The sequence below is a fragment of the Bubalus bubalis genome, chromosome 7 (genome assembly GCF_019923935.1).
Source record: "Bubalus bubalis isolate 160015118507 breed Murrah chromosome 7, NDDB_SH_1, whole genome shotgun sequence".
Classification (NCBI taxonomy): Eukaryota; Metazoa; Chordata; class Mammalia; order Artiodactyla; family Bovidae; genus Bubalus; species Bubalus bubalis.
Genome location: NC_059163.1, coordinates 28,973,664 through 28,993,555, shown reverse-complemented (window position 1 = coordinate 28,993,555; position 19,892 = coordinate 28,973,664). Strand labels below are relative to the sequence as shown.

Here is a 19,892-nt window from a genome sequence, read left to right as displayed (position 1 = left end):
GTATGTGCCATAGGGCAACATGACTGACAGTTTTGATTGACTCAGTTATTTAATTAAGTGAAATATCTGGATTGATAATAATTGGAGCTAGAGAAAGCAGTATCAGAGAAAGTAAATTTTCCTACTGATTGAAATCCATAGTTCTTCATCTGTAGAGCAAAAGGGCAGAGAAAATAATTTTTCAGAGGTAGAGATCAAATCTTGGGTGGGAAGAATAAGCAAAGAACTTTGAAAAAACATTTTTGAAAAATTATCTTTGTTTTGCTTTGTTTTTAGACCCCAAATTTAATTTATTCTGAAATTTAAAATAACATTAAAGAAAAGCATTGTGACTTTTTATTAAAAGAGAAAGAGGAAAAAAAGTGTGCAACAGGGATGGAAAGGATATGATGCCTGGTAAAGAAGATCTAGGATTCTTATAAGCACTAAGGGTGTAATCAGGCTCAGCTTGTCTTGTGTATATTGTGCTGGCTCCAGCCGTTGTGCCCATTTTCTTCCCCATGCCTGTTTAACAGAAAGCTTCATGGGCAATATCCACATTTCCTCTAAGTACTTTGCTCTGGGGACTGAATCACATGTGGGCCAGAGCTGAGATGAAAATGTGTATCCATTTTAGTTGTCATTGTTGCTATGGCCTTTCCTTAATTTGCAACCAAATCATCAGCTTTTTCAGACAGAACAGTTTCAGAAAAATGAAAAGACATTGAATCACTCAAATGTGTGTATGTGTACATCTTTCATTATTTATCAGTTAAAGTATACTTTGAGTTAGTAACAATACAATTAAGAGCTTAACTTTTTAATTTATTTTTTAATTGAAGAATAATTGCTTTACAGAATTTTGTTGTTTTCTGTTAAACATCAACATGAATCAGCCATAGGTGGCTCAGAGATTAACTCTTAATATATCTTATTTCCAAGCTAAGTTATTGATTTGGTCAAATTTTTGAAAATATTGAAAACTAAAATGTTCAAATAGTAAATCACAGATAGAGAACACAGTAATGGTACAAATCGTTTAAACTCTTATGTAAAATTTGATAAGATGTTTTACACAACTATTGAATTGACAAGGTCTTGTGGAAAAACCGGTTCCAGATGGCAAACATACGCAAGGGATTCAGTCAAACAATTTTTTGGCAAGAATGCTATGAATTTTGTAATCACTTATGAACCAATGAAATACAAAGATGAGTCTAGTTAATAATCTACAATTATTGGCTAAAGAAGTATATTAGTGCTGATTTCCCTCTATCATACTATCTTTTCTATCAACCCCACAAAACTTTGGCACAATGAAGTGGGTGACTTTTATTTCTCTTCTCCTTCTCTTCAGCTCTGCTTATTCCAGGGGTGTGTTTCGTCGAGATACACGTAAGAATTCTAGTTTTCAATTGTTTAACTTTTCTTTCCTAGACAAGAACGTTTTAGTAAACCTTGAATCATTAATGAAGAAAGTTTTCCTTTAGCGTTTATTTTTAGACTGTTACTATATTTTGTATTTGTGAACCCTTAGGAAGATACCTTATTAATATATTTCTAACATCCTAGGTGAAAAAAATAGTGAGAATTGTTTAGTAACTGTAATTTCCTATTGCACATGAAGGAGTTTCTGCAGAGTGACTTAAACTTCACAAAATATAGTTGAAGATAGAATTTAAAAATCCAAGTTTCCAAAGGCCTGTTCGCTGTACTTTAATTTATATAAAAAATACAAAATTTGTGATTTTAATCTTATAAATAGAACTTGTATTTATATTTTCCGTTTTGGACTATCCTCTCAGTTAATAGACATTGCAAGAGCATTAGATCTTATCCAAGTTTGAATATAAAACTATAAATATGTAATGACTTCAATGATTTTTCAAGTAGTATCATTGGTGATTAAATAACACTTCTGCTTAAATGCAGAAGAAACATTTAATCATCATCTTAAGATTTTCTGTACAGAATCAGAGCTCAATATCTTGGAGCAAATGAATACCCAAGTCAAATGGAGAGAAACATAAAAAATAATATCATAACCAGTTGTTTCTTCAGAATTTAAAGCAAATCTTTTTTTCCCCCCATTTTCCCCTCCAGACAAGAGTGAGATTGCTCATCGGTTTAAAGATTTGGGAGAAGAACATTTTAAAGGCCTGTAAGTTGAAATACTGAAGAATCAAATTTAATGTTTCTAATAGTGTTAGTTGCAATTTTGAAGTCCTTATAGTCCCGTCATCAAAGCCTGTAGAACAGTACTCTCCAAAAGGATTTTCTGCATCAGTGGCAATATTCTGTATCAGTGTTGACCAATATAGTTGCCATTGGCCACTGTGGCTATAGAGGACTTTAAATATGGCAATTGAAACTGAGGATCAAAAATTTAAACAGTATTTAATTTTAACTTTTTCAAATATATATTGTCATTTGTGGCTAATGAAAACTGTTTGGACAGTGTAGATCTGGAACTCTTATATAATCTACATGGTAGAAAACATTTTACTATATGACTCCTTTCACAACTCATTTACTAAGTTCTTTACCCAGCAAATATTTCTGTGGTTTTTTGAGACAATTTGAATATTTTTTAATCTAGTAAAAGGTAAGGAAATAGCTTGTTTTTCAAAGTCTGTCTTATCCTATTGCCTGATTAAATGAGATATTGTGTATGTATGTATGATTTTTGTTTTAATAGTTGAAGGACCTGTCTATTAGTCTATTTAGAATGCATTTTGCTTGCTTGCTCACATAGATGATGTGATAGTATGCATATATTGACCTGCACACACATATATTTAAACATGGTGGAAATATACATCCTTTTTTCTTAGAAAGCCACATATACGTGGTTAGGCCTCAGAACACAGCTGACGTCAATAGGATCTCTGAATAATCATGAGAAAGGTGTGTAAAATATAGAACATATACAGACACTATTTGTTTTCTAACATGAAATCTAGTGTATATTAAAAATTTATTATACAACATTTTTCTGTGATCTTTATTTCAGGGTACTGATTGCCTTTTCTCAGTATCTCCAGCAGAGTCCATATGATGAGCATGTAAAATTAGTGAACGAACTAACTGAGTTTGCAAAAACATGTGTTGCTGATGAGTCACATGCCGGTTGTGATAAGTCACTTGTAAGTATATTCTGGTTTTGAATAGTATTTCTTCTGTAACATAATCTTGAATGTTTAAAAAGTAAAAATATCTCATTTTAGTTTTCTCAATTATTATCAAAGACTATATTTGTAAGCAACACTCAAAAGTGGGTATAGCATTTCTTTGATGATAGAGATGTTCTAGTGTACTCACAGTTTTAAAAAACATTGCTTTACTGAAACCACACACAAAAGTCATAGTGTTTTTGGACATTTTTTATTTTTAGAAGTTTCTTTTTTTTAATTTAAAGTTAAATTTCTTTTCATAGACACTAATAATGATAGATAGTTTTTACCTTGTTATCTAGGTAAAAACAACAGTATGGCTATGTATTCCTTGTTTTAGGGATATTCATATTTTTACATACAATAAACAATCAGGACTTTGAACTTGTGATATTTTCAGATAGATCTTTAATACAAAGATAGGTCTCTATTTCTCTTACTGCTTTATATATGCCTTTCTTGGGACAAGGCAATTTTTTGTTTATCACAGAAGGCTTCCTTCTTGTTTTTCTCTATATGTACTTCTGCCTCGAGGCAGAATCAGTTCTTTAACTACCCACAATAATATTCCTCTAAATATGAATTTTTAAAAATATATTTTAAAAGAAATTAATAAATTTTGTCTTAAGCTTATTTCCCCTGGAGTTATAATTACTTTCATAATCAAAATTAATTGATACAGAAAGGATTCATTTAATGGACTGTGCATTGAGGCAAAAATTTCTAGAACAAAAAAATTATACTCTAATGCAGTAACAATTAATATATAGTAGATAGTGTTACTCCTCAGTTTTGAATGGTTTCTACTAAAAATTTGGACCTCTCGAAAAGGAGCAGATCAAATGAGAATCTATCTGAACATTGTCCTCCCTAATGTGAATTCATTGCTACTAAGAGGATAATTTCCCTTGAGTTTTTACTTTAATGATTTCTCTCCTGGCCTTTAACCTCAGGTGGAAACAGGAGTTTTGTTCATTCCTTAAAGGCATTCTTTTTGCCCTTCTGTTTTATCCACTATAAGTAATAGTGTGACACTTAATTCCTATGGTAATCACCCATAGATGGTCAAATCAAGGGAAACTCTCTAAATCTGAGAAAAAAAGTGGATTTTTATATGACATACTAACCAAGGTTTACCAAGATATTAATTTCTTGTACTATTCTTTGGGTATAAGGAAAATAAAATGCTGCTCAGCAATTTGAAGCCTGCTCTCTTCCATGCAGCACACTCTCTTTGGAGAGGAATTGTGTAAAGTTGCATCCCTTCGTGAAACCTATGGTGACATGGCCGACTGCTGCGAGAAACAAGAGCCTGAAAGAAATGAATGCTTCCTGAAACACAAAGATGATAGCCCAGACCTCCCTAAATTGAAACCAGACCCCAATACTTTGTGTGCCGAGTTTAAGGCAGATGAAAAGAAGTTTTGGGGAAAGTAAGTAATCAGATTTTTAAGCTTCAAAATAAAAAATTATGAAATATGTCAAGATTCACTATAACAATTACTATTATGAAAATTATTATCAACAATAAGACTTGAAGTTTTTGTTCTAATGACAATTTTCAAAGAAATAGAATATTTATTATCATTCTACATGATGAAAAAGGTGATCAAAGATCTTTTGCAGAACAGGATATGATCTATATGAAAATAATTGAAGTTGACATGTATTAAGATATTATAAAGATATACGTATATATTTAGCATTCTCAGAATTTATTTCAAATTAGTCAATAACATATCACTGAAATTAAACTATTTTATGCATGCGTGTATACTTATATGTATATATATATGTGTGTGAGTTTGACCTTTTCACTGACTTAAAGAATGACAAAGGCAAGTTCATCATTTGCAAATTGAGCTTAATTGGTTGATTAGAAGTCTTTGAATTTTGAAGGCTCTGGGGAGAAGGTATATTACAAATGTATTTGTTCCTGCTATAGAAAAGTGACTGTTTTTTTGTTTAAAAATTTAGATACCTATATGAAATTGCCAGAAGACATCCCTACTTTTATGCACCAGAACTCCTTTACTATGCTAATAAATATAATGGAGTTTTTCAAGAATGCTGCCAAGCTGAAGATAAAGGTGCCTGCCTGCTACCAAAGGTATTCTTCAGAATGAATAGAAGAACCAATTCATAATCAAACCTCAGTTTCAGGACATCTTATGGCTAAATTTAGGAAACTGAAGCCTCCAGCAGAAACTTCTTTACATGGTTTAAACTCCTCCCTCTTTCCCCCAATTAAAGAATTTTTCACCTTTTTTGAAGGGCTATGTCTTCTTCACTAAGGGCTATGTCTTTTCACCTTTTTTGAAGAGCTATGTCTTCCATTTCCTTTTTCTAACAAGATTTGCAAAGTGGATCTGGTAGAGGGAACTGGTTTGTATGTGTCTAAATATCCTGCCTCTTTCTATAGTGCTAGTTGCTATAGTGAAATGCAGAAACTCATTTTTCAAATTGCACAGTAAGAGGACACCATTTCACCATTTTTCTCTTTTCATGAGGCTTTTTTTTTTTTATTGGGGGAGGGGAGAATTCAAAGTGGGGGAGAATTTAACTGCATCTAGAAGCCTAGGTTTATTGATTTATTCCGTAAATATTTACACTGCATTCTCTTTTCTAAGGAGTTTATTGATGTTATGGGAGTTGTGGAGGAAGGATTAAAATGCATTATGTGCAAAATTAAGAAGTCAGCAGAGTTCTATTCCCTTGGATATTAGTGTACACTGTTCTAATTTTCCTTTTCATTCCCTTTTCCCTGGCAATACCTCCACGCTGGTTCTTAACCACCTGGAGGTTCCACTATGACCAGACTGACTTTTCCTCTTTCTATAGAACAAAATAATTATTTGCCAATAATGAATACTTGGGAATTGAGGTTTAAATTTTCTCTTTAAGATTTAATTTGGTAAAGTCTCATATTTATCATTATGTATTAGATTAATCTTGGAGGAGGAAATAACAACCTATTCCAGTATTCTTGCCTGGAGACTCCCATGGACAGGAGAACCTGGTAGGCTACAGTCCATGGGGTTGCAAAGAGTTGGACATGACTTAGCAACTACACATTAGGTTAATCATTTCAGTTGTAATGCTGGTCTATTGGGGTTTGCTCAAAAGGTTAAATCTTGCTACTGTCAGAGATAATTTTGATTTATGTAAACCCTATTTCCGAAGAAGGCAATGGCACCCCACTCCAGTACTCTTGCCTGGAAAATCCCATGGACGGAGGAGCCTGGTGGGCTGCAGTCCTTGGGGTTGCGAAGAGTCGGACATGACTGAGCAACTTCACTGTCACTTTTCACTTTCCTGCATTGGAGAAGGAAATGGCAACCCACTCCAGTGTTCTTGCCTGGAGAATCCCAGGGACGGGGGAGCCTGGTGGGCTGCTGTCTATGGGGTCGCACAGAGTCAGACACGACTGAAGCGACACAGCAGCAGCAGCAGCAGCAGCAGCAGCAGCAGCAGTCTCATCTGAGCTCCAGAAGGGGTGGTCTGTACCTAAATTTTCTCTTCTAATGTTCCTCAAATTATTTCTTTTTGCAGATTGAAACTATGAGAGAAAAAGTACTGACTTCATCTGCCAGACAGAGACTCAGGTGTGCCAGTATTCAAAAATTTGGAGAAAGAGCTTTAAAAGCATGGTATGTTACATTTGGTTTGCATCTTTTTCACAATGTAAATGGATGGTTCAGTTGAAAAAATTGTTCATCATATGTCATTTTACACAGTGCTTTCACATACATCTTTTTGGTTGTCTAAAAGGTAAAAATTTGATAGAGATGAAAACCAGAGCATCAAAGACAATTTGTCATTATTTTTAACCTTTTTTTCCCTAAGTCAGAGAATTTAGACGACAACTTTTATGTTCTTCCAGGACAGGTGTTTAAACTTCCATGTATTTTTAACGATTGTGATCTTAGTATAATAATCCACTGTTTATATAGATCTATAGTTAGGGTCTTTTATCTAATTTTATCTCTCATCCATCCCTCCAACCAATTATCTGAAGGTGTCTGCTTGTCTTTTTATGTTCTGATAACTAATTTCAGTCATCAAAGTTTCTTCTTATTTTCTGGTAGCACCAGTTCTGCTCTTAATCTCTTGTTTTTGCCTGGGCCTCTGTTTGGATATTATCAGCTAGCTCTAGAAGCATCCTTCAATATTTGGACCAAGGAATCCCTTTTGCGACCCCCTGCCATCCCCACCACCAATCCCTTACTTTCTAGTCAACAATAAATCAACATTGGGCAGAAAATCAATTGAAAACAGACATTTTGGAAGCTGTCAAGAAACTGTCACTTGAACTATCTTGCCTGTCATCCCTACCATCAATAAAATCACTAAACAAAACAACCCTAACATGAAATGATACATAGTTAAACAGGGTATGATTAGTTTTGGGGAAGTGTCTTTTACCTGATTTCAGTGACTCTGAAATGATTTGAGAAAGCTTGTGGATGTTAGGTTTTACATCTTATCAATGAGTACAGAGATAATGCTGAATCAATTTCTTGGTAAAAGTATGCTGAGTCAAAACTCTCTAATTTTTGTAGAAGTTAACAAAATTTGTTTTCTCAGAGGCTTTTAGAAGTCAGGAAGAATGTACTTTGGTTAATAATTTTAAAAAAGGGGTAACTGGAATTTGTATGGCATTCCCCAGTTCATAAAATGCTTTCATATAGATTATCTCATTTAATCCTCACAACAATGCTTTGACTTAGCATGTTGTTGTGACTCTGTGGGGACTGAAGCTCACAGAGGCTAAGTAACTGGCCTAGGGTCTCATGATTATTAAGCTATAAAGCCAGATCTGGAAGTCATTCCTGGGCTCTAAACCTGGGTCCTCTCAGCATGTTACCTTTTTTAGAATCCCTCTTTGATTTCTGTTTTTATGAATTGCTGGACTTTTAACCTCCCTATGTGCTGCCCTAAGGAAACATTTTGCTCTAACATTTGGTTCAGAATTATCATTAAAATAAGAGCTACTATATCTTACAAATTATTTCTGTATGTTATTTGAGCCTAAATTTTCTAGTTATGTGTGGTATTTTCCTAATGCTTTCACATAAAACGTTGTCTGTTAATAATATTTTGATGGGAGAATTTTCTTTTTAGGTTAGTAGCTCGCCTGAGCCAGAGATTTCCCAAGGCTGAGTTTGTAGAGGTTACCAAGCTAGTGACAGATCTCACAAAAGTCCACAAGGAATGCTGCCATGGTGACCTACTTGAATGTGCGGATGACAGGGTAAAGAATCCTCAGTATGCTTTATGGTAACATACTTGCTTAAGTTGGTAGAATTAGTTTGTTTAGCATCAGAACAACTGAAAGCGGTTTGAGATTGTTTTCTCTGCTGGGTCTACTCAATCCTTTCCCTGTTTCCCTTCCTTCTGCCCTCCCTCCCTCCCTCTTTCTTTTTTTCTCTCTGATATCCTATTCACTAAATGATCTAATAAACTCATTTATAATTTGTAATCACTTTCATTCAAATTCTGAGATCAAATTCTTAAATCTGAAGTAGGACAGTCACAAAGGTAGATTTCTAAGAAGATTTCTTGAAGAGGTGGAGGGAGTTGGAGAAAGGCTGGAACCTGAAGAGAGCTTTGGAAATTATGTAATTTTCCCCTCTATGTTCTCTCTTAATTAACACCCTACATTAAAAATACAAATATTTGGAATGATATCTCTTTTTTTTCTCAAATTGACAAGAATCCTAACCTCTCAGGACACTTTCTGAAAACTTTAAGGCAGATATTTTACATCTGTAAGTGGGGTCTGTGACCATGATCTTGACTAACTTTTCAAAAATTTCCAGCATTTTATTTGGTTATTTGGTTTCAAGATGCCTGCACTTAATTTGGGGGGATATTTAGAAAAACACTACTGAGTTTTAATTTAAAAACTTAAGTGTTTTAAAAGTAGGTATAAAGTTAATAAATAACTGACATGAGCCCCAATTAAGACTAGTTTTTTTCCAATCATGTTTTAGTAGTTCTATCTGTGCCTCTAGGCTTAGCAGCACAGACTGAAAATGTTCATAGAAGGCATATCGGTATAAGTGTGGTCTTAGAACACAATGAATATGTTCTGTCAACATAGTAGAAGTCTGGGGAGGAAGCACAGGAATGTCAGTTTACACTGAACACTTTTCACCTACTTGCTTATAGGCAGATCTTACCAAGTACATATGTGATAATCAAGATACAATCTCCAGTAAACTGAAGGAATGCTGTGATAAGCCTTTGTTGGAAAAATCCCACTGCATTGCTGAGGCAGAAAAAGATGCCGTGCCTGAAAACCTGCCCGCATTAACTGCTGACTTTGCTGAAGATAAGGAAGTTTGCAAAAACTATCAGGAAGCAAAAGATGCCTTCCTGGGCTCGTAAGTGGATAAGAAATGATCCTTTCATACTTTTATATGATCTCAGAATTTAGGAAATTATTCTAGGCTTTCCCTTGGAATTGCTACAATTTTCACACTGCCTACAATGTTTCTTTATTCTTTTCTCTTCCGGCCTTTAAACATTTTTGAAAAAATTGATTTTAAAAAATTGTCATAAAATAATACATGCTTATGGCAGATGCTCTATCAATAGAGTACAATGTAATAATAAAAATTTATTTTTACTCCCACCCCTGACTCCTTAGAAGTATTTCTGGAAATACATGTAGAAATATTTTGTTTACATGTAAATTATATGTATTATTCATTCATGCATTCATTCAAAGTGTATTTCTAGAACTTATATATGTGTGAATATATGTAATACATCTTTATGCCTCTATATCTATCTATCTATCTGATGCCAGCGAAGAACTATAAAGTATGGAATCTGTTACCAGGTGCTTTAAAATGAAAATGAGTCAGATTTGGTTGAAAAGACCAGAGTCCAGTAGCATGCAAGGTAGCATATAATTAAATGACAAAATCAATGATTATATAAAATCAGTAAGTGTGGTGATAAACTTTAAATTTTTATTGCTCAATTATAGTATCCTATGCACTAAATCTTTTATAAAATGACATACCCATAAAGAGTTTATTCATACAGAGAAGAAAAAAATTAAGAATATGTCTCTAGTTATCTATCAGAACATTTTTGAAGTGTAGTCCAAATTAGACAAGATGTACCTAATAGTAACAAGTGTCATTCATTAAATAATATGCGCCCAACAGTGTGTGTTTTGCATAGATTACATCATGTATTTCTCACAGTTCACCTTCTGAGACATACTATTATCATCCCCATTCCACAGAGGAGGAAACCAAGGCTCAAAAATTGTAATAAGTCACCTAAGGGGATATAATAAAACAAGTGGTAGAGTCAGGGTTTGATAGCTTTAACTCTGAACCTTCAAGCCCTTAGTCCTTGACTGCACCTGGTTTAGTCTAATTCAAACCTTTAGGATATGATTTACATATATGGTTAATTATGTGGTTTTTCTTGCTCATTTGTCTAACAAAATCTATATTATTGTCATCTTAATTAGGTTTTTGTATGAATATTCAAGAAGGCATCCTGAATATGCTGTCTCAGTGCTATTGAGACTTGCCAAGGAATATGAAGCCACACTGGAGGAATGCTGTGCCAAAGATGATCCACATGCATGCTATTCCACAGTGGTAAGTTTCTGGAAGGAAGACATATAGCTCTTTGGTTGATGATTCCAATAACAGGAAATAAAAATGATGCCAGATTATTATATCATGCAATGTAGAGCTCTTCTTAAGATGATTTCAGTTCTGTGCCTGTAAACATTATAGGAATAATAACCTTCAATAAAAAAGAAAGGTCGAAGAGAGCACTCTCTTAATTTTACATAATCTTGACCAGGCATTTTTTTCCTTTTTAGACTCCTGAGAACAAAATAAGGCAAATTTAAATGTTAATTAAAAGAAATTTAACATAGATATAAAGAAGGTTAACCTGTTTTCAAGTTTTATTAAGTAATTAAGAATTAGTATCTTAGAGAAGATGGTGAAATCTATTGATGTAGAATATTTTCAAATCTCTTTTGAAACAGTTTAGGAATGGTTTTGAAAGAAATTAAATAAGTAGAAGAAATCTGCTTCAAGAATTTTTAGCATATTTAGCTATGCTAAAATTTTAGCATATTGGAAAAGACCCTGATGCTGCGAAAGATTGAAGGCAGAGGGGGAAGGGGGTGACAGAGGATGAGATGGTTGGATGGCATCATTGACTCAGTAGACATGAGTTTGAGCAAACTCTGGGAGACAGTGAAGGACAGGGAAATGGTGTGCCGCAGTCCATGGGATCACAAACAGTCAGTCATGACTGAGCGACTGAACAACAGCAACAGCAAATATTTAGCAACTAGTTCATGTTTGAGATATTTAGCACTCAGTACATAGAGTGGTTTTCAAACTTAAGAATCAGAGGAAAGTCATTTTTTCTTCTATCAAGAAACTAGTTATATGCCAAGTGCCACACAAGAACTGATGACCAGGACAAAATCTGTTATCTTAGAGAGCTCGGGATCCAACTGCAGAGATGGCTTAATAATAACGAGTATTTATAATTATAATATAATTTATAATATAATATTATAATTATAATATATTTATAATTACAAGGTGGTTTGATGCTTTAGTCGCTAAGTCATGTCTGATTCTTGGAACCCCATGGACTGTAGCCCACCAGGTTCCCCTGTCCATGTGATTTCCCAGGCCACAATACTGGAGCGAGTTGCCATTTCCTTCTCCAGGGGATGTTCCTGACCCAGGGATCAAACCCAGGTCTTCTGCACTGCAGGCAAATTCTTTATTGACAGAGCCACCAGGGAAGCCCATAGCCACCGTTTATTAGGTTTTTACTGTATCCCAGGCTCTGTTTTAATTTCATGAGCTCAGGAGGTTTACAGAGTAATTCTCTGAGGTGAGTATCATTTTCATCTCCATTTTAGAAGTGAGGGTTCTAGAGCTTTGAGATGGGAAGTAAAGTTGAACAACTAGAAAATGAGTCAGATGATCCTCATATAGAATGTTATAAGCACAATTCTTTTCTTTTTCAGTTTGACAAACTTAAGCATCTTGTGGATGAGCCTCAGAATTTAATCAAACAAAACTGTGACCAATTCGAAAAACTTGGAGAGTATGGATTCCAAAATGCGTAAGTATATTTGCTTATTGGCTAATTTTTCTTGTTCATTTAGTAAATATTTAAGATGATATTCATAGGCCACCTATCATAGAACTTTTAGTTTTGAAAGTAAAGTCTTATTTCTAATCACTCTCCATCAAGAAAGACAAGAGAAAATGAGATAAAATAGTTGATGGGGTGAAGAGCTTATATTTGAGGGCAGTTTAAAAAATTGGGCTCAAATCTGGGAGGAAAAATATCAAATATTGGGTTATAGGAACTGAGTATGCTGTTTGACAGTTAGACAGTTTATGAGTGAAGAAAATAAAAACAATGCTTTACAGAGCAGAAAATAAGTCTTCAGTGGCTGTAGCTCAATAAGGTGATAGACTAATGTTCTGATTAAATACAGCCTTATCTGTGGAAGTTAAGACAGGAAGGGGCACATCATTTAGGTGATATTTATTTTTCAGCTTACACCTGTTACCACTTTTTTAACTATAGGTGCTTGGAATAACATTGAACAAGATACAGTCTCTTCCCTTGAGTAGATTATTGTTATACATGGACTTTCAATAGTGATTAGCATTCTTAGTAAATGATTATTACATGCCAGATACCATGTTAGGCTGATTGCATACTTTGTTTCTTTTCGTTTAGTCCTTGCACCATCCCTTTTGAGTCAGGTGTATTTCCTTCTGTTTTATAGGTGAGAAAATTCATCCATATCTTTCAGATTTAGGATAGTGCTGATGTGTATTAAGCTCTCAGTAGGTTTTATTGAAAGAAAGAAGCAATTAAAAAGTATTTTAATGTCACTGAATTATAATAAAGTAAGCCACTTTTCTAAGATTATATAGCACAGGTGGGATCCACAGCTAGGTTACTTAGTTGCTCAGGACAAGGTCTTCACCCACATTATTCCGCCCATGTGAAGATGAAGACAATTTATGAATGGAATAGGTCTTCCCTGGAAACCATCTTGGTGGATTTTGGCTAAGTGTTCTCTGCTTGACCTGATGTGTTAGAAAAAGAGTTTCTTGTCTGACTGAAAACACATGGATTATGTTGTTACAGGCTCATAGTTCGTTACACCAAGAAAGTGCCCCAAGTGTCAACTCCAACTCTCGTGGAGGTTTCCAGAAGCCTAGGAGTAGTGGGCACTAAGTGTTGTACAAAGCCGGAATCAGAAAGAATGCCCTGTACTGAAGACTATGTGAGTCTTTTAGAATAGAGCTGTCAGTAAGGACGAATTTTTGTCTTTGGATGTTGACAAAGCTTTCAGAAGCAAGTGAAAGTGCTTGCTTTCACGTGTGTGTGTGTGTGTGTGTGTGTGTGTATTGTCTATATGGTAGTGGCAACCAGGATTTGGTTGCCTATATTGTCTCGACCATCAGAGGATTTAGATAAGATTCCAAAAGTGATAAATTGTTTTAAAAAAAATTCATGAATTTTTAATGTTCCATCCTTGAATTTTCTAAATTTTTACTTTTTGGGGTTTTTTTCCTTTAATGTATCAGTATAAGACTATTTCTTCCCTACTCCAATACATGTCTCAGGACTCCTCTTAAATTATGCCATCAATTATTTTCTCAAATATATTATTCCTAAAATGTAGACATATTTAATTGAGAAGATTTTTCAAAGTCCCTTTTTACCTGTAGTTCTAAAGTAAACTGTTGCCTCAAATCAACCTTGGATTCAATGTTGTGAGTTAAAAGATAGAGTTTGTTTTGGTCCAGTGGAAGATAGGAGTTCCTGGAAAACTTTTCATTATGCTTTCTTTGGGCTTCTGTGTTCTTGCCTGTTTTTAGCTGAGCTTGATCCTGAACCGGTTGTGCGTGTTGCATGAGAAGACACCAGTGAGTGAAAAAGTCACCAAGTGCTGCACAGAGTCATTGGTGAACAGACGGCCATGTTTCTCTGCTCTGACACCTGATGAAACATATGTACCCAAAGGCTTTGATGACAAATTGTTCACCTTCCATGCAGATATATGCACACTTCCCGATACTGAGAAACAAATCAAGAAACAAACGTGAGGAGTATTTCACTACTCTTTGTGTTGGTAATCTTGATAGTGAGAACTGTAAACAAGCAGCTTTCTCTGAAATAGTGATTATAGACCCAAAGTACAGAAGTATCGGCCATGTTAAGCAGATAAAAATGTCAAGAATAAAATGGATAGCCTTTTGTTTTCTTAGCAAAAGAAAAAAAAAAAAAACCCTCATCATCTTGCCTACAAACCATTCAGAATAATCTTGTGGGATAAAAGCTGCAGCAGAATTATATCTTAGGCTGCTGCTGCTGCTGCTAAGTCGCTTCAGTCGTGTCCGACTCTGTGCAACCCCATAGATGGCAGTCCACCAGGCTCCCCCATCCCTGGGATTCTCCAGGCAAGAACACTGGAGTGGGTTGCCATTGCCTTCTCCAATGCATGAAAGTGAAAAGTGAAAGTGAAGTCGCTCAGTCGTGTCCGACCCTCAACAACCCCATGGACTGCAGCCTACCAGGCTCCTCCGTCCATGGGATTTTCCAGGCAAGAGTACTGGAGTGGGGTGCCATTGCCTTCCCTGTATCTTAGGCTAATTCAGTAGAATAAGCTGAACAATTAACTGATGCATTTTTGTAGATAGCAAATTAGTCAGTAGAAATCATATGAGAATTTAATTCTGGGCATGAATAGTTACTTTCAGTTTGTTCTGTATCAACCTACAGATAAGGCAGCCCCTTAAGATCTAACTTTTGAGAATGGAACTTGGATTAAAAACATCTGGCATTTCGAGTTCAGAGGCTTGATTCCCTTGATTCCTTATTGCTGTCACAAGGGGTTATAATTGCAAGAAATTTAGCAACATGAAGTTGTTATTACCTCTGGTGGCTTCTGATCATGGAGCAAGATTTTAAAGTTATATTGTGCCCATATGACTCTTTCTCTAGCCCTATTGTCTGCAGATGTCAAAGAAAGAGAACCACCAGCTCCCTTGAGTTGGATAGTTTTATTTCCTATGGTCTCTATATTATTAGGGCTTCCCTGGTGGTCCAGGACTTAAAAACTCTGCCTGCAATACAGGAGACCTGGGTTCAATCCCTGGGTCAAGATTGTTATTAACTTTGAATGGGGTGGATTACAAAATACCAAGAGAAACATTCTCAGATTAGAAACTTTTTAAATGGAGTCCAGGATAAGTACATTTTTAAAAATTATTTTTAGCTCTTAAATTTATACAATTCAATATGCCATAACTCCCCAAATCAGATAACGTATGAATGCAATGACATCATCTTTTCCAGTGATTTACTAAAGAACCATTAGTTGAGATATACTGACACTACAAATGTTGAGCAATTTACATTGATTACTTAATTTGATCCTTCCACCAACCCTGTGAAGGTGGATTTTATTCTCATTATGCAAGTGAGAATATTGAAGCTTATAATGGCAAGCCTGGGCCTCAAATCCAGAGCTGTCTGGCTCTAAAACTTAGAATATTTAGCAGAACTGCTACCATTCTTACCATCTCCATTTTTGTTCAGTGAGTGCATTTCTTTCTGTTTTTTGTTGTTTTTATTCAAATGCAGTGCACTTGTTGAGCTGTTGAAACACAAGCCCAAGGCAACAGAGGAGCAACTGAAAACCGTTATGGAGAATTTTGTGGCTTTTGTAGACAAGTGCTGCGCGGCTGATGACAAAGAGGCCTGCTTTGCTTTGGAGGTACTGGAGTTGTTTGTCTTCATTTTAATATGTCTAATTTCCTTTGCTGTTGCATTTGGTCAAGCTAGGGGTTAGTGGTTTAAGTACCTGAAAGAAATTATGTGTGTGTGGAACAGGAATCTTATTCTTCATACAATTGTCTTACCAAATGACTGAAATACTCTTTTTTTAAAAAAAAATCTCTTGTTGCACTGTAGTTGTGTTTTAATATTTGTTCTGTTTCCAAAGTTGTATGTTTATGAATTTAGACAGAAATATTTCTAAAGCCTGAAATATTTTGGTAGAGACAATCATCAAACCAAAACTTAATTTAGTTTAACATTTTCTTGAAAATGGTAATTTGTGATTTGGTTGACTATGAATAGTTGATTTTATAGGTTACAGGGGAAATTTCTATTTAAATGTGTGAATCATTTAATATTTCCCCCTAGGACTTGACAGTATTTTATTCCTCAGGGAGCCTCATTCTAGAGAGTCTAGTTCAGTTCAGTTAAGTTCAGTTGCTCAGTCATGTCCGACTCTCTGCAAGAGAGTCTAGTACTGAACTGTTATTAAAGGATGTGATGTATGAAAAATTACTTTGTAATCACCAATGGCTGTATAAATGTTACTTTTTAAAAATCCTAACAGTGGTGCTAATATTTCCCCCATATCTGTCATTTCTTTGTATTTAGGGTCCAAAACTTGTTACTTCAACTCAAACAGCCTTAACCTAAACACGACACAACCACAAGCATCTCAGGTAACTATACTTTTCTGTGCTTAATCACTCAGTTGTGTCCGACTCTTTGCGACCCCATGGACTGCAGCTCACAAGGCTTCTCTGTCCATGGGGATTCTCCAGGCCAGAATACTGCAGTGGGTTGCCATGCCCTCCTCCAGGAACTATACTTTAGATTTTTTTAAAAAAGTAGTTATATAGGGCTTCCCTGGTGGCTCAGGGGCAAAGAATTTGCCTGCCAGTGCAGAAAACGTGGATCCCAATCTCATATGGGATCCAGGAAGATCCCATATGCTGCGGAAACTAAGCCCATGCACCACAGCTACTGAACCTGTGCTATAAAGCCTGGGAGCCACGACTGCTGAAGCCTGTGCACCCTAGAGCCTATGCTCGGCAGCAAGAGAAGCCATTGCAATGAGAAACCTGCACATCGCAGCTAGAGAGCAGCCCCTACTCCCTGCTAGAGCAAAGCCTGAGCAGCAAAGACCTGGCACAGCCAAAAATAAATAAGTAAATAGAATTATTTTTAAAAAGTAATTATAATGCATGCATGCATGCTAAGTCACTTTAGTTGTGTCCCACTCTTTGCGACCCTATGGACTGTAGCCCACCAGACTCCTATCCATGGAATTCTCCAGGCAAGAATATTGGAGTGGGTTGCCGTTTCCTCCTCCAGGGAATCTTCCCAACCCAGGAATTGGATCTGCGTCTCTTTATGTCTTCTGTATTGGCAGGCGGGTTCTTTACCACTAGCATTACCTGGGAAACTCCTAGTTATTAAAATAGCAAAGATCAACTGATTAATGCCAGTCACTATTCTAAACTCATTATATATATATATAAAATATATATGTTAATATATATATATACTTCTTTAATTCTCAAAACAGTTGTCTGAGTCGAAAACCATTATTATTCCCATTTTGCAGATGAGAAAAGGAAAGTATAGATCAAGGCATAGGTTAAGTAATTTACCCAAAGACCATCCAATCAGTGAGAAGTGGAGCCAAAATTAAAAATTCACACTAGAGCTTGAGAATTAACCACTATCTTGTTCTGCCCTAATGTGATATGGAAGACAGAGTCATTCTACTAAGTACTGGCTCAGCAATGGGATCCTGTAGGTAATAAGCTGAATTGTATGAAAGTGCATTTTCATATGTACAAAAACAATTGAATAGCAATGATTTCACATGGTTCAACCAAATAGCTCAAAAACAAATTCATTTCATTGGTGAATATGAGAGGTCTACCTTGTGTGAACTTCTACTACAAGTAAATAATTTGCTACTAAGTTTCCAATGTGTCAAGATACTAAGTCTTAAGAGGATTTCTCTTATGACAAAAAGGCTCACTTTAAAACTTAGATGTTTGAACATAAATAAATGTGTTTAACCCATTTTATTATAGTATTGTGGGGGAAGTTAAAAAATAGAATGAACTTCATTTTTGAAACAAGTTGCCCAACTGTTCTTTAGCATGAATTATTTTTTTCAAACTGACTGTGATGTTTATTCCACTATTAGATTTTAACTTGCTCTTTGCCTGTATGGTAATACCTATATTTTGTGCATTCAGGACAGGAAACAGCTTCATATCTTTGCAAATGGGGGCATTTCAAAATGTATACTTGTTTCAGTCCGAAATGGCAAGATTTTCTTCCTAGAGGTCTAACTTTGAGAAGACAACTTTTTTGTTTGTAATTAACTTAGGTAAGAAGTAGGTGTCAGGTATTCCCTGGTGATCCAATAGTTATGATTCTACATTTCCACGGCAGGGGACACAGGTTCAATCCCTGGTTAGGGAACTAAGATCACTCAAGCTGTGCTGCATGGTGTGGCCAAAAAATAGTAGTTGTTAAGTAAATGACTCTGAGAATTAATGATGAAAAGCTGGTGTTATAATGTTCAACCCTGATTGACATCATGACGAAGAGAGGACTTTACGAACTTTATTGCTCTGTCCTTTCCCCTTGCCCGGCAGAAGAATTCAACTGCCATGAGTCTAGGACAGGCTTGAATTGTTTTCGTTGATGGAAATAGAAAGACAATCTAAGCAATCTGGCATTCATTTGAATATATTTGAAAAAGCACATGCCATTTTATAAACAGTAATTATATTTATCTTTTGTTTTTCAGCCTACCCTGAGAGTAAGAGGAAAAAAGAGAAATGAAAACTCAGAGCTTATTCATCTGTTTTTCTTTTCTGTTGGTGTTAAACCAACACCCTCTCTAAAGAACATAAATTTCTTTAAATATTTTGCTTCTTTTGTTTGTGCTACAATTAATAAAAAATGAAAAGACTCTAACATAACTGTCCATGAGTGTTATTTTTCAAAGATGTGTTGCCATCCTGAAAATTGCGTTAGGTGCTGTAAAAGTCCCACTGTTCTCTCTTTCCCCATTTCAATGGAGGACTTCTAGTTCCTTATGGGTTAATTATATAAAAGAAACATTAATACTGTTCTGAGTTGTGAATTCTAAGCATTCAAAGTAATGTTTTAACATTATGATAATTCTGGATAAAAGAATAGGAACTGTGGTATAGGTAAAGCATATACTGCTGCTGCTGCTGCCAAGTTACTTCAGTCGTGTCCGACTGTGTGACCCCATAGACGGCAGCCCACCAGGCTCCCCTGTCCCTGGGATTCTCCAGGCAAGAACACTGGAGTGGGTTGCCATTTCCTTCTCCGATGCATGAAAGTGAAAAGTGAAAGGGAAGTCGCTCAGTCGTGCCCGACTCTTAGTGACCCCATGGACTGCGGCCTACCAGGCTCCTCTGTCCATGGGATTTTCCAGGCAAGAGTACTGGAGTGGGGTGCCATTGCCTTCTCCAAAAGCATATAAAGCATGGCTTTTGCCTATATACTGGGGCTGAATAATAAATGTGGAGACCGAGACGATAGAGATGATTGCAAGGATACAATAAGTCCTCTTGTATCTGCAGGGTATAGATCCCATGACTCCCAGTGGATGACTGAACTGCAGATATATCTTATATATACTGCTGCTGCTGCTGCTGCTGCTAAGTCGCTTCAGTCGTGTCCGACTCTGTGCGACCCCATAGATGGTAGCTCACCAGACTCCCCCGTCCCTGGGATTCTCCAGGCAAGAACAATGGAGTGGGTTGCCATTTCCTTCTCCAATGCATGCAAGTGAAAAGTGAAAGTGAAGTCGCTCAGTCGTGTCCGACTCTT

General features: G+C 35.8%; 1 protein-coding gene across 1 annotated transcript; it reads left to right on the top strand.

Annotated features, from left to right (window-relative positions):
• Positions 1–1,223: 1,223 nt before the first annotated feature.
• ALB (albumin) lies at positions 1,224–19,004 on the top strand. Its single transcript, XM_006046949.3, has 15 exons — positions 1,224–1,374; positions 2,083–2,140; positions 2,993–3,125; positions 4,377–4,585; positions 5,130–5,262; positions 6,705–6,802; positions 8,277–8,406; positions 9,327–9,541; positions 10,651–10,783; positions 12,193–12,290; positions 13,338–13,476; positions 14,075–14,298; positions 15,843–15,975; positions 16,650–16,717; positions 18,835–19,004. The coding sequence occupies exons 1-14, from the start codon at positions 1,296–1,298 to the stop codon at positions 16,689–16,691; spliced, it is 1,824 nt and encodes a 607-aa protein (XP_006047011.1). The 5' UTR covers positions 1,224–1,295; the 3' UTR covers positions 16,692–16,717; positions 18,835–19,004.
• The last annotated feature ends 888 nt before the right edge of the window (positions 19,005–19,892 follow it).

Bases quoted from the DNA above. Each gene is read 5' to 3' on its own strand.
- ALB (XM_006046949.3), top strand. From the start codon at position 1,296: ATGAAGTGGGTGACTTTTATTTCTCTTCTCCTTCTCTTCAGCTCTGCT. The intron at 8,407-9,326 runs GTAAAGAATCCT...ACTTGCTTATAG, and splicing joins TTGAATGTGCGGATGACAGG to GCAGATCTTACCAAGTACAT. The intron at 13,477-14,074 runs GTGAGTCTTTTA...GCCTGTTTTTAG, and splicing joins TGCCCTGTACTGAAGACTAT to CTGAGCTTGATCCTGAACCG.